Raw genomic sequence first — 26,098 nt, 5'->3', positions numbered from 1 at the left:
TCTCCAGGGCCCAAAACACCCTCAGACCCCAGAGGGTTAAAGGAGGATATGATAGGGGAGTTTTCTGTGTGGGCAGATTCCATTTGTGTATGTTTTTTTCCCCTTGTACTGTATGACTAGCCTTTGCACTAAAGCAGATAGTAGTCTTTTAGAAAATAAACAACTGAAAGAAATCGACAGCTGCAGACAGGCAACTGCTTGTCTTGTCAGTCTTGTTAGTCTGCAGGCACGGCGCCAGAATTTTTTCTCTACCGGTGCTAAGCGGGGGCTAGACCAATATGTGGGGGTGCTAAGAAAATAAATGATATTAATGACGTCAGAGTTACTTCATAAAGAAATGGGGCTAAACCGGGGCTATTAAAAATTCTGACGGGGCTATAGCCCCCCCTAGCCCCGGTGTAGCGCCGTCACCGTTAGTCTGATGCACACGCTGTGGTTGACCCCGGTACTAGTCTATGCAGGAAACTGAGGTTTATGTGTCGACGTGATCTCACGTCACTTTCACAACACTGTCTAGCACTCGCAGCTTGAAGGTATATTTAGCATATTTTAAAATGCAATCAGTACAGTAATGAATCACTTTAGCAATCAAAGAAAACCAGAATAATTGTCGCAATAATCCATCTTATGCTTGTTTCGTTCTGATCTGTTTCAGCTGTCTGTGAGGTACTATGGAGAGAAAACTGAGTCGCTCGGGGACGCCGTGCTGCATCTAACGGCTGTCGGTACGTCTCCATCATGTTTTCATTTTGAGACATAGGCTACGCCTGTGTTTATAATTAATGCTTATATATAAATAGTATCTGTGCTGTAACTATAAACAGCCTCATGCTGGTGGGACTGAAGGAACAGGCAAGCCTCATGTTGTCTCGGTTCATTTGCAGAGATATCTCTGGACGTAGATGCTGACCGAGATGGCATTGTTGAGAAAAACAATCCAAACAAGGTGAGCTTTGTTTGCTTGTTGTCTTGCGACCCTTTCTATATCATCATTATTGGGGAGATTTGTTTTTGGCTCATTGCTACAGGCCTGGAGATGGTGGAACACAAAAGAAGATATTTAGAAAAATGTCGTAGCATTTTCTTTTTTGTCAGTTCAATCAAAGTCAATAGGGTCTGGAGGCCCATGAATAAACAGAATAAACAATTGTCTTTTTTTCTTGTATGTCAGTAATATCTCACAGTTGAGGTTTTTTCAGAATTGAGAGATATAAACTCAGAATTCCGAGACGAAACATCAGAACTGTGAGATATAAACTCGCAATTGCAATACAAAAAAGAAATATTTTTTGTTCTGTTGCAGCAACAAAAAATAGAATTGTGAGATGTAACTCAGAATTCTGAGGAAAAACGGAGAATTGCAAGCTATAACTGCGAGAATAAACTCAGAATTTCAAGAAAAGCTCAGAATTGTGAGATATAACTCGCATGTAAGTTACAACAAAAAAGTCAGAATTCTCAGTTTATATAAACTTTTTTCCCCCTCAGAATTCTGAGTATACAATTTTCATAATTGTGAAATAAAAAGTTGCAATTGGCTTATTTAAAATTATTAATTTTTTTTTTACATTTGTGGCATAAACAGGCTTCCATAGGGTCCAAGGTTTTTTGAACCTCAATGACTTTCGAAAGTATCTTCTTTTGTGTTCCAACTGCATAGTGCTATTTTAGATATTCAAGACTTTGTTTGAGGAATGTGTGATAGTATTGGATTTTGGATCTAGGGATCGTGGAAGTGGGGTCCTAATGGCCACGGTGCAGTTCTGCTGGTCAACTGTGACTCAGAGACCACTTACAAGAAGACACTGGACAGTGAGGTTGATGAGATTAATAAAGTGTCAGGTGAGTCTGGGCAGGTCTAGTGTCAGATAAAGTCTCGCCGCAGACGTTTGTTAAGTGTAAATAGACTTTGTACCAAAGCCTGGTGTGTTGTGTACTTAAGCAGCATTTTCAAACACTGTATGCACGCAAAATAATGCTTCCTTATTATTCGTTCATTATTAATCCTGTTTGGCCAGAATGCAGTGCAAGTCCAGTGAATTTTGACCTGTTTAATTTAAATCAAACTGGTTTATTCAGTACTGATAAAAAAAAAAAAAAATCTATTAAAATTAAAAGCACAACTTCACCCAATTTTTCGGTGCATATTGAAGTGTTAGCTTAGTTAACATGTGACTCTTCTCTTCAAATGTCATGCTGTGGAAAGGAAGTGAGAATCGTTATAAAAACATATATTTTTTGATGACAGATTTACAGGACATGTCCAAGATGATCCTGCGCACCAACGGTCCCGCTGAACTTCCTGAAGGCTATAAACTGACCATGCACATCTCCCAGACCACTTCAGAGAACGTGAGAGTCTTTAGACCTCGGACAAATGCAAAAAAAGACGACGTGTGGAGTGAGTGAATAATATAATATTTCATATAATATACAATGAAATATTTTCAGAATATATTTTGAAAGAACAATTCTTTTCGGAGCTTGTATAGTGTTTACAACGAACTTTACATTTTTTAACTTCATTTTTAGTTTGTGCTCCACTGAAAAAGCAGAATGCATTTTATGGAAAATGCATTACTGTATGGAAAAAGTATTCCTTAAATTATTTGTGGAAAAGAGAAGGTTTGAAAATGTATAGAGTAATTCTTCAGGCATGCATGATTTGAAATTATGATGCATGATACATTTAATTAGATGGAGGCAAAAACTGGTACATTATAAGGGAACATCAGTACTTTACTCTTTCTTTCTCGTCTCTCTTTCTTTTACCAGAGCACAAACTCTTGAAGTTGTTCCTGAAAGACTATATCATGGTGGTGGGAACGGACACGCTGACAGAGGAAGTGCCCTATCTGGGAAGCAAAACTGAACTGGCGTTCTTTGTAGAGGGTCTTCGCTTCCCTGATAAAGACTTTGATGGGCTCGTCACCATCAACCTCAGTCTACTAGAGCCCTGTGGCAAGGTTAGTGAAAGAGACGACTCTCTGATCTCTCACGCAAACTATAGGACATCAGACTTTGTTATTTTACTTACGGCAAGAACTACTTCAGTCTTGTAATAAAAGTTACACTCAAACTCTTCCATAAAATGACTAAAACTGAATTTTATTGTTTTAGGGGGGAGGGGTAATATAATTCTTTAATAACTGCTAAATACTAATTCTTTTCTTAAAGGGTTTCCCTGAAACGCCCATCTTCACCGATACGGTTGTATTTCATGTTTCTCCCTGGATCATGACCCCAAACACCCTCAAACCTGTGGAGGTGTATGTGTGCAGGTGATTCAGTCCAAGCTTTCTTTAACCCTTCATATATCATTTAACAAATAATGCCATTTTCCAGAAATAGATACAGATATTTCCAGGTATTTTTTTGCTTTTGCTACTCAGTCTTTCATCTTGTCAACAAGTCATGGGGATTAATGATTTACTTTTACTTTTGTCTTTCTGGCAGCACAAATGATAACTACACCTTCCTGAAGAGCATAAAGAACCTGGTGGACAAGTGTGGCTACAAACTGAAAATATGTCATGAGTACATGAACCGAGGCGACCGCTGGATACAGGTCAGCGAAATCAATCAAGCAATCCATTCAATCAATAAAATGGATAAAAATTAGATCAGTCAGTCAATAAAAAGTAAATATTTTCAAAGAAAACTTTTATTTAGAAAGGATGCATTAAATTGATCAAAATTGACAAACACAAACAAATAAATGCTCTTTTGAACTTTCTATTCATCAAAGAATCTTGAAAAAAGGAACTGTTTTCAACATATATATTGAGAAATAAAAAAGGTTTCTTGAGCACCAGCATATTACTGTTTTGTTATCAAATGAAACCCACATTTTTAAATTAGTATGTGTGTATATGCCAGTTATTAATATTTTAAAACATTAACCCCCGGTTTCACAGACAAGGCTTAAGCCTAATCCTAGACTAAAATGTAAGTCTGAGCTGTTTCAACTGAAAGAAACTTGCACTGACTGATCTTAAAATATATCAGTGCCTTTGTTTAATCTTAAAATGCACACCAGTAATGTTTTTTTCTAAGTACGTTCATAAAAATTACTTGAATGTCCTAATTGAACTATGGCCTAATCCTGGCTTAGTTTAAGCCCTGTCTGTGAAACCGAGGCTATTTGTTTGATTGATGGAACCCTTACAAGTTTGATAAAGTGATTTTCAAAGTATTTAAGAGGTGCCTTACACTATCAAGCTGTCATATGATGATGTATTGTGAGCTAGACAAGCTTGTCAGATGACTATCATATGAGATGAGTAATTCCTCTCTGACACACTCCACAGGATGAGCTTGAGTTTGGCTACATTGACTCTCCCCATCATCAGTTCCCTGTTGTACTGGACTCTCCTCGTGATGGAGATCTTCAGGATTTCCCCTACGAGTCCATTCTGGTGAGCAAGACGGCTAAATGCTCAAAGAAAAATTCACCCCGAAAGGGTCATTTACTCACCAGCCCCGCCCCCATGTTATTCCAAACCAAAATTGGCATCAAATTATGATCACATACTAATCTAAAGATGTATAGAAACACTAAAACACTGTGTCACAGGGGCCGGATTTTGGGTACGTGACACGGCATGCTTTGAATGAGGAGGTGAGCAGTCTGGACTCCTTCGGTAACCTGGAGGTTAGTCCACCAGTCACAGTCAACGGGAAAAGTTACCCACTTGGCAGGATCATCATTGGAGTGGCGTTCCCTACGTAAGTACCACAAATCTACAGAAACCACATCTAGTAAAAAATATACAAAAGAGTCTCCACACAACATATGTGACCCTGTATCACAAAACCAGTCACAAGGGTCAATTTTTTGAAATTGAGATTCATACATATAGCTTTCTATTGATGTATGGTTTGTTATGATAGGACAATATTTGGCCGAGATACAACTATTTGAAAATCTGGAATCTGAGGGTGCAAAAAAATCGAAATATTGAGGAAATCGCCTTTAAAGTTGTCCAAATGAAGTTCTCAGCGATTCATATTACTAATCAAAAATTAAGCTTTGATATATTTGCGGTAGGAAATATACAAAATATCTTTATGGAACATGATCTTTACTTAATGTCCTAATGATTTTTGGCATAAAAGAAAAATCAATAATTTTGACCCATACGATGTATTTTTGGTTATTGCTACAAATATACCCCAGCGACTTAAGACTGCTTTTGTGGTCCAGGGTCACATATATGTTTGATTGATTAAACAACTATTACCTAAAGTTTAAACAAGATTATTTGTGTTTAATTTTAAGTGCAACTCGTGGCCGAAACATGACCCAAGTCGTCCAGGACTTCCTGTGGGCACAGAAAGTTCAAGAGCCAATAGCGCTGTACTCTGATTGGCTGGTTGTTGGTCATGTGGATGAGTTCATGACCTTTGTTCCAGCCCCTGACCGAAAGGTAATCCGATATACTACAATACACCACCAGTGAAAAGTTGTGACTTTTTGTTTTTCAAAGAAGTCTCTTATATGCTCACCGAGGCTGCATTTATTTAATTAAAAATACAGTAAAACAGTACATTTTTAAATGCCAGTACTTTATTCTGAACATAGCCAGTGTTTTTTTTAAATACCCAAAACGGTGCTAACTGAAATGGTTTGATTGTTCAGAAATTCCGGTTGCTGCTGGCTAGCCCTGACGCCGGATACAAAGTTTTCAAAAGCTTACAAAACAACGGACATGGAAAAGCAGAAATGTTTCCGGGTAAACACTCACTAATTTTCTGTTACAAAAAAAGTTTACCATCCACCACAGTTCATATTCTAGCCAACGGTTTTACCTGAACAGGTTTGCCAGAGGCCATCTCAGTAAATGAGATCCTGAGTGACAAAAAGCTACAGGCTGAAAACCGATACGTGCAGGTCAGCGAAACACACAACACTCACAATACCCCTTTAACGCATTAAGATGCGTTTTGCGTCCAAACAGTATCTAGATATTTTTGTAGCCAGATTTGACAGATCTGTCTTTTTTATGGGAAAGAATAATGCTGGCATCTTCTAATCTTTCACTCAGAACTGTATTGACTGGAACAGGGACGTGCTGAAGAAAGAGCTGGGGTTGGATGATGAGGACATCATTGATTTGCCCATCCTGTTTAAGGTGTTAGAAGAGAAAACCGGCTCCAGGGCTGTGGCTTACTATCCCGACATGGTACAGCACATGTTTAAGAACTTACCGAACATCCACTCTCATTTTAGCTTTTTGATTTTTATGACTTTTAATGAAAAATCAACCTGTCAAATCACACTCTCTTCTTCTCACCAAGACCGCATTTACTTACTCAGAAATACAGTAATATTGTAAAATATTAAAAGAAATTTTAAACAAATGTTTTGTATTTAAAAATGTAATTTATTCCTGATGCAAAGCTGATTTTTTTTAGCATCCTTACTCCAGTCTTCAGTGTCACATGATCCTTCAGAAATCATTCTAATATGCAGATTTGCTGCTCAAGAAACATTCATTGCTATTATCAATCTTGAAAACTTAAAGTATCATTAACCTATCATACCAAATGCCCATTAATATTCTACAATGAGCTACTTGAGGAATCTGATATTATAGTTTTCCCATTACGTTGACCTTTGTTTTGTATGTATGCACCCTCAGGTGAACATGATCGTGTTGGGGAATAAGCTGGGCGTCCCAAAACCATTTGGGCCGAAGGTGAATGGCAGGTGTGCTCTGGAGACAGAGGTGTGTTCTCTTCTGGAGCCTCTGGGCCTCAAATGTACCTTCATTGATGACTTTGCCCCGTACCACAAACTGCTGGGTGAAGTTCACTGCGGTTCCAACGTTCTTCGAGAGCCGTCCCCTTTCAAATGGTGGAACCTAGAGCTGTGAGAGAGAGAGACTAGAACTGTCAAGTGCCTATTAAGTCTCGCAACTAGTTCATTCTAGCAATAAACAATGCATAGAGCAAAATACTAATGGGATAATTCATAAAAAAAGAATGAGTCATTTACTCACCCTCATGTTGTTTAAGCAGCTCTTTTCCATATAATGACAAGGTGCTGTCAAACTGTCAAAGAATAAGAAAGTAGCCCAAAAATCATTCCCATCAATTTGCGCTGTGTTCTGAAGTAATATAACAGCTTTCCATGAGGAACAGACAGAAATTGAAGTGCCTATTTTGAGAGGTGTTGATTTTCAGTAAATGCAGCTTGAAAAAGAGAGCAAACCGTATACTTACGACATGCAACATGAGTATGAACAAATACTTCTTAGTAGTTTGTCAAATTCTTATTAATTCTTCTTTTTAACAGTATAGTTACTCCTCAGGCTGCGGTGGTGCTGTTTCAGGATTTCTAAGAAAATTAAGGGCTAACAATTATAAAGTTTTGAAGTGGTTCAAAATAATGTTAAACACTTACAGCTTAAGAGTAGTTGGGCCTGTTTCATAAAACAAGTTTACCAAACAAGTTAGGTTTATTTCAGTTAGTCTGACTTACTGTCAGTTGATTTGGTTCAAAATAAGTCAGACTAACTGAAATAAGCCTGGCTTATTTAGTAAACTTGTTTTATGAAACAGACCCCTGTTGTTTATTTTTTTCTAACAACAACAAAAAAAGCTTTAAAAGGCTGTACTGTGTTTTCATAACTATGAGCCATGAATGTTCATTCTGTGTTGCCTTAATAATAATGACTGAAAATTTCATTTTATAATTGGTGATGGTCTTGGGTGTGTATTTTTCTCCCCCCATAATAATGTACATTACAGCAAACAATAAACATTACATGAACCCCTCTGATCTTTAATAAACAATTTATTTTGTTTTATTACAAAAAAAGGAGAAAATGTATTTACAATGAAACATTTCATTAAAGTAGCATAATAAGCACTTGTAAAGGAGAACACAATCACTTGCAGAAAGCGGTCGGTGTTTGTTTGGAATGAGTTTGTGCTTAATGTCTCTAGCATGTGCAAACACATTATGTACAGTTCGACCAATCAGTAGAGACTTAGGGCTCGGACACAGCGAAAGTATGGATTCAGCCAGGCAAAAAATATTTTCACTTTTCCATAAACTGTTTTAGAAGCATCACCCCTGAAAGCATCCAAACAGCATTATTTATAAGAAAAAAAAAATCTCTTCAAACTAGAAGCGAATTGGGAAATTAGTCTTACAAAAAAGGTATTTTCATGTTTTTGGACATGAAATTGTGGTAATGCCATCTTCTATGATAGTAATACCATAGTATTCTTTAAAATACGCATCACACAGAAAAAAAACTATTTTAAGGAGCTGTAAAAGTGACTAAAATGTTTTTGCAAGCAACAATTTGTAAATATGCAATTTGATTAAGAGTTGAAATTTTGCCAGTTTGTTTTAATGTCACAGCTTAGGATAGTTCCTCAAAAAAATCCTCAAAAAAAAAAAAAAGTCAAAGTTTGTATCTGATAAGCTATAGAGATGAATGTGAAAGCATTAACACCATAGTGCTATGTTTAAAAACTAAAATATTATTTTGATTATATGATCTAAAATGGGCATTTTTGTTTGTAATCAATATAACACGCATTTGTGTTTGAAAACAAAATACCCAACATTTGCTATCGAACATAAAGCTTTGGATGAATATATTCTGACCTAGTGTTTTCCATGATCCATATCCACCATCATATATGTGTCTGCAGTTTCACATTCATATTGCTCACCTGTCATATAAGCTAAAAGGTATACATAAAAACATATCGGACATTTTTATTCTGCTCTGCCTGTAGGACTATATGTGACCTTGGACCACAAAACATGAGAGACATTGATGATTTAATCCGCACTGCTAGCTTTAAAACATGAGGCTACTACATTAGTGTACAGTTTACACACGTGTCAGTTTGACCACAAACAGCTGTGGCCATACAAAATATGTTGATCAGTAAAACAGCATAATCTTAATAAATACTATTTAAAAAGTATACAGCATCTCACACCTGATCTATTCATTTGATCATAAATTATAATGCCTACGCTTCATTTATTGGACGGGACTGGAAATGGCTTGGGTGCTCGACACCAGAAGATAGAGAACTACACCGAAGAACAACATTTAACATTTACCTATATTCATTTTCAACATCACTACATCATGACACAAAAGGCAACAAAAGAGAACCACACATAGATGTGTATTACAGTGCTTTGCGGGTTCATGTGTATTTTAAGCATGATTGGTTTAGGTTGAACCTCGTTTGTTATTCTGAAAGATGCCGAAAGCTTGTGACAGCTTACCCACCCCTGTTACTAAAAGATCAACTCAATAAATAAATAAATATGACTAATAAAACCCAAACCCACACAATGAGGGCCACTGTGGACAGACAGAAAGAAAGAAAGCAGCCTATGATAAGGCCATAATCACACGTGATTTGTTGCCTGCTGGCCGAGTCCTTACAAGTTGAGTCCTTATAAGAGCGCGCTGATACTCTGATGCACACTTGCCCGACTACGCCTCCAGGCTGGAACTAGCAGTTCACTCCCCTTCACATCCGTGTCTCCACAGGAACTCTTGTGAACACGTCGAGCGTCCGCTGCAGAGGGCTACTTATGAAAATGCTGAAAATAAGACAGAATTAATAATGATTAATGAGAATAAGATTTTTGAATATATACATATATACAGTTGAAAAGTTGGGGGTTGGTAATAAAGCAATAAGCCTCCGCTTCGCGTCGTGCCTAACAACGCCCCTTAGCTCTTGGGGAAGTCGTGGCCTAATGGTTAGAGAGTCGGAATCGCAACCCAAAAGGTTGCAGGATCGAGTCTCGTACCGGCAGGGATTGTAGGTGGGGGAAGTGAATGTACAGAGCTCTCTCCCACCTTCAATACCACGACTGAGGTGCCCTTGAGCAAGGCACCGAACCCCCAACTGCTCCCCGGGCGCCGCAGCGTAAAAAATGGCTGCCCACTGCTCCGTGTGTGTGTTCACGGTGTGTGTGTGTTCACTGCTGTGTGTGCACTTTGGATGGGTTAAATGCAGAGCACTAAGTCCAAGTATGGGTCACCATACTTGGCCACATGTCACATGTCACATCACTAGCTGTTATAAATTCACTGTAAACCACGGCTTCACGGGGCTTATTGCTTTTATAAAACGGTTATTAATAAAAAACAGTATTCTTCCGACAAACAGTATGTAGTTCCTCAGAAATGGCTGTGGTTCCAACAAAGTGGTTGCCGAGCAACACACAGACGTAAACAAAGGTGTATGTTTGTAGAGTATGCTCAGAAATCAGACGTGAGAAACTATCAGGATCAATATTCTTAACATTCCTAAACCTAATTACTCTTTTCTGAGAAGATGATATTGTAGAAGAGACAGGTATATTAAAAGTAAGAAGCTTATGGTTACTAATACAAGTCTCATGATTATCAAGCTGTTTGATGTCAACGCCAACAGAACACACCAGATCGAGTATGTGACCTTTGTTATGGGTAGGAAAATTAACATGCTGGGTCAAGTTAAAAAATTCAAGTGTCTCCAGAAAATGTACAGTTTGACAACAAGTTAAATTATCCACATGAATATTAATGTCACCAACCAGAATCATATCTGAACAAACAGGACTAACCAATGCAAGGAGTTCAGTAAATTCCTCAATAAACAGAGGATTTGATTTAGGTGGACGATAAATAAACAGAATAAGAACAGGGGAGGCACAATTCACTCTGAAAGCAATACACTCAAATGATGTTACACTAAGAGTGGCAATTTCAGTTACAGATACATCTGATCTAAAGATAACAGCAAGGCCACCTCCTTTCCCAGTTAGCCGTGGTCTATCGATGTACATATAATCAGATGGAGTAATCAAATTAAGATTTAGGCACTTTGGATGGGTTAAATGCAGAGCACTAAGTCCAAGTATGGGTCACCATACTTGGCCACATGTCACATGTCACATCACTAGCTGTTATAAATTCACTGTAAACCACGGCTTCACGGGGCTTATTGCTTTTATAAAACGGTTATTAATAAAAAACAGTATTCTTCCGACAAACAGTATGTAGTTCCTCAGAAATGGCTGTGGTTCCAACAAAGTGGTTGCCGAGCAACACACAGACGTAAACAAAGGTGTATGTTTGTAGAGTAATTTACAACAGCTTAGAGCGCGGCTCAACCAATCAGAATCAAGGACCGGAACTATCCGTGTTACCGTTTTACAAGATTGCATCATGTTTTTGAAAGAAGTCTCTTTTTCTCACCAAGGCTGCATTTCTTTGAACAAAAATACAGTAAAAACAGTGGACACTGAAATATTATTACAGCTTAAAGAACAGTTTTCTAGTTGAATATATTTTAAATTGAAATGTATTCCTGTGATAGCAAAGCTGAATGATCCTTCAGAAATCATTCTAATATGCTGATTTGCGCCTCATGTAGCATTTCTTATTATTCTCAATGATGAAAACAGCTGTGCTGCTTCATATTTTTGTGAAAACTGTGATACTTTTTCAGGATTCTTTACTGTCACAATGTAATTCATCCTTGCTGAATAAAAGTATCAGCTTCTTTCAAAAATCAATCTTAAATATCTTGCTGACCCCAAACTTTTGAACGCTAGTGTGATTTTCTAAATGTCATGCTACATTGCAAACAGCAATACAACTAACTTAACAAAAAGGGATCAAATTAGGTCATTAAGAGTTATAACAATGCAAATATAATTAAACGACACAGCCATATAAGCCCAATAAACACATCATCCTAACATACAGTCCACACTGTTCCTAACCTGTTGATGGACATCCATGAAGTCATCTACAGCCTACAGGACAGCTAGCAGTTCTATGTAGGATAAACACACACAGAACAAAACAAATACAAAGAAAAACTACATTAAATCTGATGTTCAAAAGCAATTACACAGGTACAGAGAGAACGGTCATGCAGGGTGGAAGATGATAATAAACCTTGAATAATGTTATAAACTGATCAATAGTTTTCTATATCACCCCTTTAAAGTCAAAGCATGACCGTTTCTTTCTAGGACATTGTTATTCTGCTCTGCCTGTAGGATGTGACCTTGGACCACAAAAGCAGTCATAAGGGTCAATTTTTCGAAATTGAGATTTCTACATCATCTGAAAGCTCAATAAATAAGCTTTCTATTGATGTACGGTTTGTTATGATAGGACAATATTTGAAAATCTGGAATCTGAGGGTGCAAAAAAATCGAAATATTGAGAAAATCGCCTTTAAAGCTGTTCAAATGAAGTTCTTAGCAATGCATATTACTAATAAAAAATTAAGTTTTCATATATTTACAATAGGAAATTTACAAAATATCTTCATGGAACATGATCTTTACTTAATATCCTAATGATTCTTGGCATTAAAAAAAATCTATAATTTTGACCCATACAATGTATTTTTGGCTATTGCTACAAATATGCCCCGGCGACTTAAGACTGGTTTTGTGCTCCAGGGTCACATATAGATGGCATTTTCATGACTAGCATGTTCTTACCGAGTGTTGTCTCTCTGTTTTAGGACGAGGTTCAGATTGCTGTCGAAAGGGACCTATAGTGAAACAGATGACCGTTAAAGCCTTAACACGATTACAAACAATATAAACTCAAACAATTCAAATGAAAACTCATATAAATAAAAATAAAAGCTAATTCAAAATATGAATAAATACTAAAACAGTAGTATTTAAAAATAAAAAGAAGTAAATACTAAAATAACACTGGCTCTAATCTGGGCCTTGTCTCTAATTTCATCATGTATATTCTGCGGTGTCCTTCTTTCCTTAGTCTTTTTTATGATATAATATTTGCTCATACTTCACAGACTGAAGTACAGTTGCAAATTATGGGTGCAACAGGTTAAAAATAGCTTTTATCTCTCTTCTGAATGACATCTCAAAGTATAGTGAGCACATAAGATAATCTCCTCAATGCAGCATTTTACCTGCACGAAAATCGAACAGTCGAACACATAAATGATCATTACGTAATCCTTTTAGTATAATAGAAATGTGCTTGGGTTTGTTGGGAGGTGAAATGTTTGTTCTGTCTCACCGTGTGAACTGCTCTGACTAGTAGTACCAGGGCCGTCTTCCAACCACACGCTGCTGTATGTTAACGAATCTCGTTTGTGAGGCGTACCGGCTGAAGACAGACTCTCCTATGTTCCAGAAAAATGAAAAACATATGCAAACAACAGAACCAGCCAGTCTTGCCAAATCATATAGGTGTATTGATACTTCTGTTCAGACAATTAAATGCAAATTCCATTACGCCTGTATGCATTTGCCCGCGAATAGTATGGGCGTCTAAATACAAGTGGTGTTCTCTGCCTACATTTTGACCACAATGTACCTATCTTTTAAGTTAAATGTGAGTCATGTATTGATCAATTATGTGTATGTGAGTCATATGTGTATGTGACCGCACCAGTCCTGTGTCATAGTCCTCTGTAACTTCATGTTCCTGCTCGTTCTCCTCCACCACGCTGGTGAAGCTACTGGCATTGGACGAGGAGCGAGACAGATCCTGAGACTCAGGGATCGAGGGAGCTCGACAGCACAGGGCCGAACTACAAACACATACATTTGCACATATATGAGGTCAAATAAAAGCGGTTCTCCTAAAAATGTGAAATTACTGAAAGCGGTCTCAAAACAAACGCATCAACATCTTTAAAGGGCTGAGGGCAAGTAAATGTGTCATTTTTGGGTGAACCACTCCTTTAACTAACCATTATTAAATGCATATGGTCAAAGATTTACATGCATTAATATTTTTAAAGTTGGTTGAGGTATATTTGATTCAATTACTGTATCACACATCAGCTGCACATTAAAAGCAAAAGCAGCTCACTTATTGACCTTTGCACCTGGAAACTACCTACATCAGATTAATTATTTGCACTAGCTGCTCTGTCCATATGATTAAAAGGTGTTGTTTGGGCTGTATTTTGCTATTGCATAATGATAATGGAGTATGTTATGATAGCACTAGCCATAGTCATGTTTAGTGATTGCAGGTGTGATTACTCAACATATTCAGAGAAGTATAAAGTAGATGTATTACTAATGACTCACTGACAATAGTGACGTTTGAACTCAAATATGATACAGTAAATATCTATTCTTTGCTGCTGGGAGTGGTTTTATGTAGAGGGTAATAAAAAGTCTGAACCTAACAAGGAGCGGCCCGTGAGCAACTACCTATTGTTCCCTTTGAACAAGTCACCTATAACCTCAGGTTAGGCTATTTACTTACCACACAAGAACATGTTATTCAACTTTGAGGATATTACATATATAGATAATAGACAAAAATAAAGATTATAAAAAACTATGTTTTACTAGTACTAGTACCAGTGCAAAGGTATTGAATTTCAAAGAAAATATGATTTTGATGCACATGGGGTCAGTATGATTTTTTTTTTTTTTGAAAGAAATGAATACCTGTATTCAGGAAAAATTTACTTTTGAACATCAAATTGATCAAACGTGACAGATTTGTACAAGGTTACAAAAAATTATATTTCAAATGATTGTGAGGAAAAAAAATATTAAGCAGCACTACTGTTTTCAACATTGATAATAAGAAATGATTCTTGAGTGGCATAACAATATGAATTCTGAAGGATCCCACGACACTAAAGACTGGAGTAATGATGCTGAAATTTCAGCTTTGCCATCACAGTAATATATGATATTTTAAAATACATTAACATCGAAAACTGCTATTTTAAATCATAATAATATGTCACAATATTTCTGTTTTTGCTGTATTTATGATCAAATAAATGCAGGCTTGGTGAGCATACGAGACTTCTTCCAAAAAAACACCACAAAAGCAAATCTAATGTTAAAAAGTAAAAAAAAAAAAAAAAAAAAAAAAAAAAAAAAAAAAAAAAAAAAAAGAAAACTATTACTTCACATGATCATAGACACCTTTCCAGGAATGTAAAGATCAGATTATATGAAAAATGCATGGAAAAACTGGCCATCCATACAGTAAACAGAAGTCAGTGTTTTCACTGGTGCTCACCCAATCTTAGTGATCTGCATCTCAGGGGAGCTCTGACTGGACGAGTTGTCTAATCTGAAGTCCTGAGTGGTGTGTCCACCATCAGATGTCCTCTGTGGACTAGGGGACACCTCTCGACTGCTGGAACATAATGAGTAACTCATCTTAATTATTGTTCTCATTGAACTGCATTTTTCATATTTAATAAGCCTAAAATAAAAAGGTACACATTTAATACACACTAGATTCTAATCTTTGTTACTTTTCCTTTATGGTTTTCTAACAAGTAATCAATTATGCTAAACTACTTTAAGGGTTTTCCTTATGACAATGTCTGCCCTTTGTTATTAAGACCAGATATCCACCTTGACGTTTTTCAAAGACATATATTGACAATATTCTTTTTAAGTCAATGTTTGTATGTATGTATTTTTGAATAAATTAATAAAAGGGCTTCAACTTCGAGAAGTTACCTTCTCTCCTGAACTTCTTGTATGTTCTCAATCCCAATGGCACTGCTCCTCCTGGAACTAAATGGACCAGATTTCTTACGGGTTGGGCTTTTCCCAGGAATAATCAAGGACTGTGGAGAAATCACATTTTGATTCAGATTATTAGCCACTACATAATATCTTCCATTCATGCACTTTCTTTCTTTTTTCGATATTATTCATTTTAATTCTTATTTTATTTTTATTGATTTTAACGACTTTTATGTCTTTTTATTATTACTATGCCTAAATAAAGCCCTTTGAATGACCACCGTGTATGAAATTCTCTGTGTAAATCAGCTTGCTGTGTCTACTATCAATCATTAGGGTGATGGTAGATTTATGATTCAACACAAAACATCAAATATTATATCAGCTAAGAAACAGCAGAAACTGGGTTCTATTTTTAATAAAATAAAAATAGCCCTTCAACATCATCAGAGCTTGATGAGTGATTTAATTTGGTGTTCAGATTTGTGCATTATGCATTACAGTGCAGCCTAGATGACCTTGAAAACAGGTCCAGATGGAAAAATCTCTGTTTAGCAAAGCTGTCTGCAAGTTTATAGGTTTGCACACACGTTTGATAATTATCTGGTTTTCTGTGACAGTTGTTGCAGACACATTAGTACATTAGGATGGCTAATAGGCAGTTATGGCAGCCTGTCATGAGAGGCTCTCTCAGTTATTGCTGTTGCACTCGTTGTCATAGCAATGGAGACGGGACGGTCACTTGTGGAGAGCCCCATCTGTTCCACCGACCAGATCATAAGAGCGGATTACACATCAGTTTTTTTCTTTTGTAATGGTGAAATGATGAAGATCAGAAATGGCAGGAGAAGACCTGGTCTACCATCAGCACAAGCCTCACAAATGATGTGAGCCATGACGACACACGCACTCAAAGGTTAAACCCACTCGCAGGGCACGACGGGGGTCAGAGGGCATGAAGACTGGCACAAAATAAAGCTGCCACACTGTTTTGGGGCTTCTCATGACAGCCTGCATTCATTTCTGGGTCACAAGGGTGTTCATACTCACAATGCCGGGTGTTTTGGGGGTGTCTGGGGGGTTGTGTGCAAAGCTTCCACTGTGGCTGGTGGAGACGGTGTGCGGTTTCTTGTTACTGAGGCCCATGGCATCCATAGACTGACTTCTATTGCGGATTACTCGCTGGAAAGAGAAAAACAATGCATTGCATCACTGCAAGCCAACACTAGAGGGCACTACAACTGCTTATATGAGAGCTAGAGAGAGTAAAGGACCAAGAAAGTGAGTATGATTTGACTAGCATACTACATACTTACAATTACCTACTGTCAGAAGTACAAAACAATTTCAATACGCAAAGAACACCAGGTGACTTTCTTCATTTGCCAAAATGTGAGTGTATCCTATAATGCAATGTATTTCACTTCTACTGCACTTTTTTCTATTACTTGAGTAAATTACTGCATTTTATTTGGCAAGAATGAATTAAATTGTTCAGTGACAGTAATGACATTATTATTCAAATAAATACTGTTTTCATTGTTTGCATTACTTTCTATTTATCAAAGAATCCTTATAGAAATTAAGCAGCACACCTGTATTCAATAAAAAAAAACAATTCTTTAACACCAAGTCAGCAGCTGAAATTTCAGCTTTGTATCACAGGAATTATATATATATATATATATATATATATATATATATATATATATATTCAAATAGTAAACAAGGTTAATGCATAATGCATTTGATTATATAAATCAGCCTTGGTGAGCATAACAGACTTCTTTTAAAAACATAAAAAATACTTACCCCTAATTTAAAAACACCCCAACATTTTTTGACATATAGTTTACAGTGTATACTGCATAAATCATACTTCAATATCATGCTGATTTTAACATTCTACAATATGGGATGCAACAATTCTAATCTCACATATAGAATGCACAGTATGCAAATTATGCAAAACTCATCTCTGCCATTCACCAGAACTCTTTTGTTATACATACGCATCATTTTGTCAGTAATTAATTAAACAAATACAAACCCTTTTTGCTAGTTAAAGAGATTCAAATGGATTTTACCTTGAAAGACTCAAAGAAGCCACCGCCGCCTCCTCCTCCTCCATTCTCCAGTTTGTCATCATCTCCTCCCAGTCCCATCATGGACTGGCTGTTCATGTGTAGCTCCTCATATAAAGTCTCCAGCAGAGCAGACCGTGTCCTCTCCTGGAGAACAAAGACTTAATGTACAGTAGTATGCATGCAGATGCTTCCACACAAATAAACGCAAACACAAACATGTATGCCCTTCTCACCTTCAGCTTGGCAAACTTCTCTGCTTTATAGCAGGAATACTCAGCATTGATCAGTTTGGTCAAGAGGAACTCATGAAACTCTGGACTCTACACAAAACACAATGAACAGAGATTAAATTAGATTTAAACAAAGAACGGTTCCTAAATTGGATTTTTTTTTAGATAAAATTATAGGTGAATTATATATTAGTTCAATTATTTATTAATTCAGTCATATCACTTACGATTACAGCAATACCTTACCTAAAAGTGAATATTTGCTGAAAGACCCTCAGACCAAGATGTAGATTGTTTCTTCATGGGAACAGATTTGGAGAAATGTAGCTTTACATCACTTGCTCACCAATGGATCCTCTGCAGTGAATGGGTGCCGTTAGAACGAGAGTTCAAACAGCTGATAAAAACATCACAATAATCTATAATAATAGACCTCAGTTCATGAATTTATGACTAGTGAAGCGTTTTTATCAACTGTTTGGACTCTCATTCTGACGGCACCCATTCACTGCAGATGATCCATTGGTGAGCAAGTGATGTGATGCAAAATTTATCCAAATCTGTTCCCATGAAGAAACAAACTCATCTACATCTTGGATGGCCTGAGGTTGAGTACATTTTCAGCAAAATTAAATTTTTATTTTTTTATTACAACTATATTTATTCATATAATTTGTCAGCATTTTATAAAAGGCTTTACCAATTCATTTACGCATAATAAAAAAATCAAACGAGACATTCCTGTAGTCACCGCCATAATTAGACGAAATTGAGTTTTTCCACATTTTGTACACTGATTTTTAGGGGGAAAATCCAGAAAGTATTTAAATAAAGTGAGGCTGAACTAAAAGTACTTGTTTACACTTATTGGCATCTGAAAAAATAATGAATAAACCAAATGAACATCAGTGGTTGAAGGATGTGTAGAATTTAGTAAAAACAGCTGTTCCAATTTTGGGCAAAGATTTCACGTGGAACTAGTCACATTACATGAATACAAACTGAAAAGATGTACCTTTTTAAAGACAGCTGGGTCTGGGAGGGCTGGTCCAAAGAAAGGCACATCATCTCTTGCCGTCACAGATACCTACAATATCACAAAAGAAATTATGACTGATATCAGTAAAGCTTCTAAATAAAAAAGTCTTTAGCACATTGTTTAACAAGTTGTTTTACTATAGTGGAAAACATCAATGTGTAGAGAAAAAAACCTACTTTAGAACTGAGTCACTCATTGTATGTAATCAAGTATGTGAAGCATTCCTATTAGAAATACACTATTCACATAAATCTATGGCTCAAGCTTCATTTTGAAACAATCAAACAAGGTTAATTACCTTATAGAGGACGCTATCAGTGCAGGCGTTCTCCACTTGAACCACTACATAAGCGTGAAGAAAATTTGATGCAATCATATCGGGTACAAATGGTGTATTTTCTTCTTGGAACACAATAGCCACAATGTCATTTCCTATATGCCTCTTCCTCTGGAGCTGAAATTAAGTCACACCAAGACAACAAAACTGTGAAGTAATAAGAGGAAGCTGCCTGTAAGTCTGCACAACTGATTTAAGATTCACTTCTTCGAACAGACTGGCCAGAAGCGAAACCTGAACTGAAAACTAAAATAGACCATGTGTTTGAAAAATTTATATTTGTACATTTATATTTGAACATAACCAACACTGCTATGCCAGTTTGTAAGGTATATCATTCTACTTTCATGTAAATAAAGCACACTACATATTGTTGCACTACAGTTCTTTGCATTTAGGCTCTGACTGGTAATATACCCACGATTTGTTCATTCATTTTTTTTATGTTTCTGCCCCAGCTTACCTTTGGGTATAAGATGGGATAAAATCGGTCCACATTCACCTCTTCACAGACAAGCTTGAAAAAAAAAATTGTGATTAATCTAGTTTACATTTTTCTAGTCACATTATTTTATCTGATTACTAAGGCTGTGAATTTAACATCTTAATTTAGTTCAAATTAATTAAAACAATAAATTACCTTTTTTCTCATGGCGATAAATTAATAAAAGAACTTCAAAGTCACCTTTTCTAATATCTGATTTGCATGGGATTTTTCTCAGCAAACATGGATTCATTCAAATAATTCAAATTAAATTAATTGAATGCATAAATATAATTGCAAAAAATATATATATAAAAATAACAAATAAATAACATTTTAATTGAATTCATCTACATGTCATGCAATTGACTCAATTAATTAATTTTAATTTTTTTCTTATTTTATCTGATTACTAAGGCTGTGAATTTAACATCTTAATTTAGTTCAAATTAATTAAAAAAATAAATTACCTTTTTTCTCATGGCGATAAATTAATAAAAGAACTTCAAAGTCACCTTTTCTAATATCTGATTTGCATGGGATTTTTCTCAGCAAACATTGATTCATTCAAATAATTCAAATTAAATTAATTGAATGCATAAATATAATTGCAAAAAATATATATATAAAAATAACAAATAAATAACATTTTAATTGAATTCATCTACATGTCATGCAATTGACTGAATTAATTATTATAATTTTTTTTATCCAATGACAGCCATGCAAAATTCTTCTCTGCTAAACTATTTATGTTAATGTCCTACCTTCGTCATCTGCACAACATTAGGGAACTCGGTCAGACAAGAAATTGGTATCACATCATGGTAGGTTTTAAACCTTGACCTACAATTAAAAAAAACAGAAGATTTATAGTTACTTTCAGCATTACAAACTATTATAATAACACTATAACCAAACTACTTCACAAACACATTCTCTGTTAATTTGTCTGAGACAAACTGCTCATGCTCCTCTATTGTAAGTCACTTTGGATAAAAGCGTCTACTAAATGCATTAATATAAATGTAAATGTTATATTTAACAGGAAAGACAAAGAGAGACAGAGAGAGAGAGATGGATGGTAGTTCAACTATGAAAAATTGCCATGTGAATCACTCCAGCATTCACAGGTGCCCTTGTCAATTATCTTATAGCCAATACATAACATTCAAAGAGTCCCTGAAGAGCTCCCTGTATAAAAGAGAGGCTTTATAGATCAACCTCTCTCTGACATGCACACTGTCTCTTGTTCCCATCCCCATCATTAAAGGGCCTCGAGACAGGATTTGGGTTATAAAGAATAGATGTGACCTTGTGTTTCTGCTGCCTATTTTGAGTACTTAAGTTAGAACATCTTCGAAAATGAACAATGAGAGAATATGTGACAGGAGAGAGTGGACGTAAATGTTTCGTTAAAAAGAAAAGTGTCTGTGACAGATTTGTGCACCATTCAGAACTAAATTGAGAATATCTTTTAAATTCCAATTCAATTTCTTGAACTGGATTTCAATTGAGGAAGGATTTGTAAATCGAATGGAAGTAGCATTGAAAGGGAATAAGGGTTTGTTCCTAGACTCTATACTTTTACAATACTGTATATCAACAATTTATTGTTATATACCTCCTAAGGTATGTCAGGAACATCTGTAACAAAGTTATTAAAGAAACACAGCATTCAAAACATCAAAGCAATACTTTTTTCATCTGGGAATAGTCAAGAGTGTGTGTTTGACGTACCTAAGCAACAGTCGAAGGTGCTCCTGGTCTCCAATCACATCATACTTCACCGAGAAGACCAGGTGGCCCAGAGTGCTGTCCACTGAGTAATAATTAAAGTGCTCCTGCGAGAAGAGTTATAAACGCATAAACCCTCTGAAAGACTCTTTACATTATCACAGATTCCTAAAAGCTCTGACCCTGAGAGACAGCAAGCACAAAGAGTATTGCTACTACTACTAAGATGACTATAACAGCAATAATGAGACAAAACAACCAATACAAACACTCCTGTTCTCATAAGAATCATCTATCAATTTGTTAATTGGTGAGAAAATAGCCCTGATGTGATTTTGATCAACTTTATTGTCAACTATACCTCAACACATGTTAATATGTCAGGTAAAGCATAGATCAATAAAACAGATACGTAAAAAAAAACTCTTAATAATAATAATTATTATTTATTTTCATATAGTGCCTTTCAGAACCTCAAAGTTGCTTTAAGAATTAAAAAGGAAACACGATTAATCGCGATTAATCGCATCCAAAATAAAAGTTTTTGTTTACATAATATATGTGTGTGTGCTGTGTATATTTAGTATGTATATATAAATACACAAACATGCATGTATATATTTCAGGAAAATATGTTTATATATTTGTGACGAGAGGGGCGGGGCCGAGTGTTTTACTGCACCAATGATGTCAAAGCCCTAAATTTCAGAACAATAGTTACATTTATACTTGATTTAACATTGCAACAAAACATTAAAAGCATTCTGCAGGGTGTCAGTTTTATCTTCTATAAATCTTCAAAGGTTTATCCGATTAGCTGTCCTCAGCTGAACCGTTCGTTCGCTTGTCTTCACAGCTTGCTCATAAATACTTATTAGAGAGTGCTGTCATAACAGAAAACAGTTCACAGACATTCACAAGTTCAAAAGAAAACGGCTTGTCTTTATCATCAAAGTGTTCAGGAAATTAATGAGACATATCGAAGCATGTTTGCAGCCCTGTGGCAAACATCATATTCAAAACGGTGTTTTAGAAACAAACCATTTCAAGGCAAAAGCACATTTGTCAGTGCCAGTCTGGAGGACATTAGCATATCGCTATACTGTAGCTCTCATATAACATCCCATATCTCATACAATAGCAATTAAAAAGCAGCAGGTGATGAGTCTGTACCCATATGTTATCGCTGGCCTCTGAGGTACCGTACTGAAAAGGGTGTGTTTTAGTTGCCAGCTTTGTAAAAGGGCAGTCTGTGCTGAAACCCCTAGGTGATGTTCTCTCTCTGAGAAAAGTAAAGCGTGCATGACAACAGAAGGCTTTCCAGGATCAGTCCTTTGCACTGTGTGGTTTGCTTGCTAATTAACAGAGCACGCTGTTGGTCAGTGCATAACACAGTGGCCAAGCATCTCTGGGGGGCTGCAAATGGTAATACACCCAAAACTAACACTAACTGTGACAAAACAATATCTCAGAATGTTACTGGTTGGTCCTAAATGTGCCCATGTATTTATCTATATTTACCCACCCTCAACAGGTAACCAAAAGTTGATGTAGCTAAGAATAGGAAGCTAAAATCTGAGGAATCTAAATGAAAAATAATCGAAAAATGTTTTTTATATATATTTTCTTTACTGATTGTGAATCAAAACAGAATGAAACGATAAACAAAACCAAAAATAAATAAATAAAAAATATATAAAACAGAACAAAACAAAACAAAAACAAAGCCAAAGCACTAAATAAATAAAGCAGAACAAAGCCAAACAAAGCCAAACAAAGCCCTACGTTACAATATTAAATATATTTATATATAATATAAATTATATGAATATAAATATAGACATGTAAATACATGTAAATATTTTCAAAATATACACTGTATGTGTCTGTATTTATATATACATATTAAATATACACAGAACACACACATATATTATGCAAACAAAAACTTTTATTTTGGATGCGATTAGTCGCGATTAATCGCTTGACAGCACTAAACAGAATTAATTTTCTCCACAAATATGCATAATATATCAGCGACTATAACATACCATACTGTATTAGCCGATATTTGACCTTCTTAAATGATACTCATTGGTTTGATGAGGCTGAAATAGTGTGAAATGGTGGGATTTTAGTTGACTTTACTATATAAAATACCAGATTGCACACTGTGGTTGTTTGTTTTACATTAATATCAATATTTTCAATATAATATTGCCAATTATACTGGCTATTGCCTATAACAAGACAGACAGATAGAGAGATAGAGAGACAGATAGATTGATCAAATTAATAATTAAATACATCTTTGTCAATTCAGAATCTCACCTTGCCCAGGAAGTGTTTCCTGTAGATCTTGGCTATGCTGTTTGTCTCCAGTTTAACCTGTGATGCAGGACAAGGGGGGAAAGACGAGAGAGGACCAGGCCTGGAGTTTATTTTGGTTTTGTTTATGCGCGACAGTCGTCCGCGAGGGGCTGTCGCGCTGTCAAACAAGTTTGCAACCTCATGGACGCTGGGATATGGAATGTAATCTTCCTCTGTCTGTGGGAGGAATAGAGAGAGATTAGAGATGTAGACAATGTGAGCCTCTCATTCGAGTCACTTTAAGCCGCAGATGAAGGAAATATGAAGGTGAATAAAGAGACCTGTGGAGACTCATGATTCCAAACAAACCCTGAACTATACAATATTCACAAGGCCTGGAGAGAGAGTAATGGCAGGTAATATGCAGCTTTTTGTTTGAAACCAGTGTAGAACACGGATTCACACAAGGTCACATCACGCACCGCCAGCATTTCTGTGAACGGAGAAAACAGAATGAAACTATATAGGCTACATAAAAAGGAATATATAGGCAAAATCATTAATTAAATAATTAACGGATTAACAAAACGAAAGAAAATAAATTGTGCTGAGTTTCGGATAATTGTTACGCACTCCGAAGTTCACAAACGAGACGGCAGAAAGCAGTTATCTTTATTTTACAAAAGCTTTAGTTTTGAATGATGTTTTGCTTCTATCTGTATGACCAACCAGCGTTGGTATGACCATAAATTACGGAGTAACAGTTGGGAAAACAATGCAGTGATCGCGTCGGCGCCTCACACGCACATACAACAATTTTTTGCTAATTTGACATTGCAGCCTGTTCATTATCAAAATAAAATACAGTTAAAGAAACATAAAAAGTTACACTGCTCAATTTAAATAGTCCGTAGTACAGTCTGTGCCGTTCAGTGTTACCAGCGCCTCACTGCTGATTTTAGCCTATATGTGAAGGATGATGCTTAACGTCGATAATGCGAGTGAAGAACAAAGCCTATAGTTTACATAATAAATAATAGTAGCATCCAGACACTTCGCTAATATAGAAACATTTGGATTCGTGCAGAATGAGAGAGGTAGGCTTCAGTTTCGTTTTTAAATTAATTTGTTTTGGCTTGACGCTTATATTTCGCCTAAATACAACTTTAGAGGATTTGTTGTGGAGAGAAGGGAACTAAAATAGCCTAATTGTGTTTGTAATTGTGTTTTTATTTACCATTATTTTCCTCTGATAGTAGCAGTAAATTAAAATTGACACTGATCTGCAGCATGACAAAAGTTGAACTTAATTTTTAATGCAATACTTATGGCACAAGATGCTGAAAGAGGCTTGCTCATTTAAACACTTTTTTAAAAACAATACTTGTATTTTAAATAAGACTTCCATCATTTCAGACTTCTACACTAAGCTTACATGCAATGCATTTTGCCTTACAATTTGGCAAAAAGGTATTTTAATAGGCAATAATTATGCTGCCAAACTTTTGAACCAGCCTTCATGTCAGAAGAGCCATTAAGATGCATTAAAATGTCAACATTTTAAAGCAGCAGTGCTTTTCTTAACTTTAAAGCTATGAGAATGAGGGTTAATATGAAAACATCCATCTGTGGCAAAAGCAATACTGTGTGTTTCTGTGCACATGTGATAAACACAACGCAGTGTCTGTGAAAACAGACTGTAATGACTAGAACACTTGATGCTAGGGATGCACCGATGTATCGGTCGCTGATATTTATCATCCGACTTTTTATTATTTTAAAGCCATCGGCATATCGGAAATAGGGAGAAAAGGGCCGATACCGATGGTTTTTTAAATTAACTGCATTGAGACAACGAGTTGCATGTCTGTTGCATAATCCAACGTTTTTCTCTGGGCAAAATAATTAAATACTTGCCAAAACAAAATAAAATCTGTACAAAATATAGTTTGTCAGACGGCATAGTACGGCCATATGCAAACGTGACGCTGACGCATCCAACGAGTGAAATACACGAACCGCCAAGCATTAGGCCTACATTTAAGTGAAAATGAATGGCAGGTAATATGCAGCTTTTTGTTTGAAACCAGTGTAGAACACGGATTCACACAAGGTCACATCACGCACCGCCAGCATTTCTGTGAACGGAGAAAACAGAATGAAACTATATAGGCTACATAAAAAGGAATATATAGGCAAAATCATTAATTAAATAATTAACGGATTAACAAAACGAAAGAAAATAAATTGTGCTGAGTTTCGGATAATTGTTACGCACTCCGAAGTTCACAAACGAGACGGCAGAAAGCAGTTATCTTTATTTTACAAAAGCTTTAGTTTTGAATGATGTTTTGCTTCTATCTGTATGA

At 36.0% G+C, this 26,098-nt stretch overlaps 2 protein-coding genes across 3 annotated transcripts in view; one reads left to right on the top strand and one right to left on the bottom strand.

The window, feature by feature from the left end:
• padi2 (peptidyl arginine deiminase, type II) overlaps positions 1 to 7,472 on the top strand; it is a 17,209-nt gene extending 9,737 nt beyond the window's left edge. For both annotated transcript variants that reach the window (XM_016230361.1, XM_016230362.1), the window contains exons 3-16: positions 656 to 725; positions 885 to 946; positions 1,725 to 1,842; positions 2,249 to 2,401; positions 2,776 to 2,966; positions 3,178 to 3,281; positions 3,457 to 3,568; positions 4,311 to 4,418; positions 4,577 to 4,728; positions 5,282 to 5,429; positions 5,642 to 5,735; positions 5,820 to 5,893; positions 6,048 to 6,185; positions 6,645 to 7,472. In XM_016230361.1, coding sequence (XP_016085847.1) covers positions 656 to 725; positions 885 to 946; positions 1,725 to 1,842; positions 2,249 to 2,401; positions 2,776 to 2,966; positions 3,178 to 3,281; positions 3,457 to 3,568; positions 4,311 to 4,418; positions 4,577 to 4,728; positions 5,282 to 5,429; positions 5,642 to 5,735; positions 5,820 to 5,893; positions 6,048 to 6,185; positions 6,645 to 6,878 — 1,758 coding nt within the window. In that variant the 3' untranslated portion in view covers positions 6,879 to 7,472. The remainder of the gene's footprint in view (positions 1 to 655; positions 726 to 884; positions 947 to 1,724; positions 1,843 to 2,248; positions 2,402 to 2,775; positions 2,967 to 3,177; positions 3,282 to 3,456; positions 3,569 to 4,310; positions 4,419 to 4,576; positions 4,729 to 5,281; positions 5,430 to 5,641; positions 5,736 to 5,819; positions 5,894 to 6,047; positions 6,186 to 6,644) is intronic.
• A 354-nt stretch (positions 7,473 to 7,826) lies between these two features.
• Positions 7,827 to 26,098, bottom strand: part of LOC107549301 (rap1 GTPase-activating protein 1-like) — a 47,289-nt gene continuing 29,017 nt past the window's right edge. Inside the window, exons 6-21 of the mRNA XM_016230341.1 lie at positions 23,751 to 23,966; positions 21,423 to 21,526; positions 20,450 to 20,528; positions 19,662 to 19,715; positions 19,160 to 19,315; positions 18,838 to 18,909; positions 17,826 to 17,912; positions 17,593 to 17,736; positions 16,556 to 16,687; positions 15,497 to 15,606; positions 15,045 to 15,164; positions 13,437 to 13,578; positions 13,062 to 13,167; positions 12,506 to 12,558; positions 11,771 to 11,823; positions 7,827 to 9,592 (exon numbers count right to left, since the gene is read on the bottom strand). Coding sequence (XP_016085827.1) covers positions 11,815 to 11,823; positions 12,506 to 12,558; positions 13,062 to 13,167; positions 13,437 to 13,578; positions 15,045 to 15,164; positions 15,497 to 15,606; positions 16,556 to 16,687; positions 17,593 to 17,736; positions 17,826 to 17,912; positions 18,838 to 18,909; positions 19,160 to 19,315; positions 19,662 to 19,715; positions 20,450 to 20,528; positions 21,423 to 21,526; positions 23,751 to 23,966 — 1,584 coding nt within the window. The 3' untranslated portion in view covers positions 7,827 to 9,592; positions 11,771 to 11,814. The remainder of the gene's footprint in view (positions 9,593 to 11,770; positions 11,824 to 12,505; positions 12,559 to 13,061; positions 13,168 to 13,436; positions 13,579 to 15,044; positions 15,165 to 15,496; positions 15,607 to 16,555; positions 16,688 to 17,592; positions 17,737 to 17,825; positions 17,913 to 18,837; positions 18,910 to 19,159; positions 19,316 to 19,661; positions 19,716 to 20,449; positions 20,529 to 21,422; positions 21,527 to 23,750; positions 23,967 to 26,098) is intronic.

The sequence above is a fragment of the Sinocyclocheilus grahami genome, unplaced genomic scaffold (assembly GCF_001515645.1).
Source record: "Sinocyclocheilus grahami isolate Dianchi unplaced genomic scaffold, SAMN03320097.WGS_v1.1 scaffold368.1, whole genome shotgun sequence".
Taxonomy (NCBI): domain Eukaryota; kingdom Metazoa; phylum Chordata; class Actinopteri; order Cypriniformes; family Cyprinidae; genus Sinocyclocheilus; species Sinocyclocheilus grahami.
The sequence above is the reverse complement of the archived record's forward strand: the minus strand, read 5'-3'. Positions and strand labels throughout refer to the sequence as shown.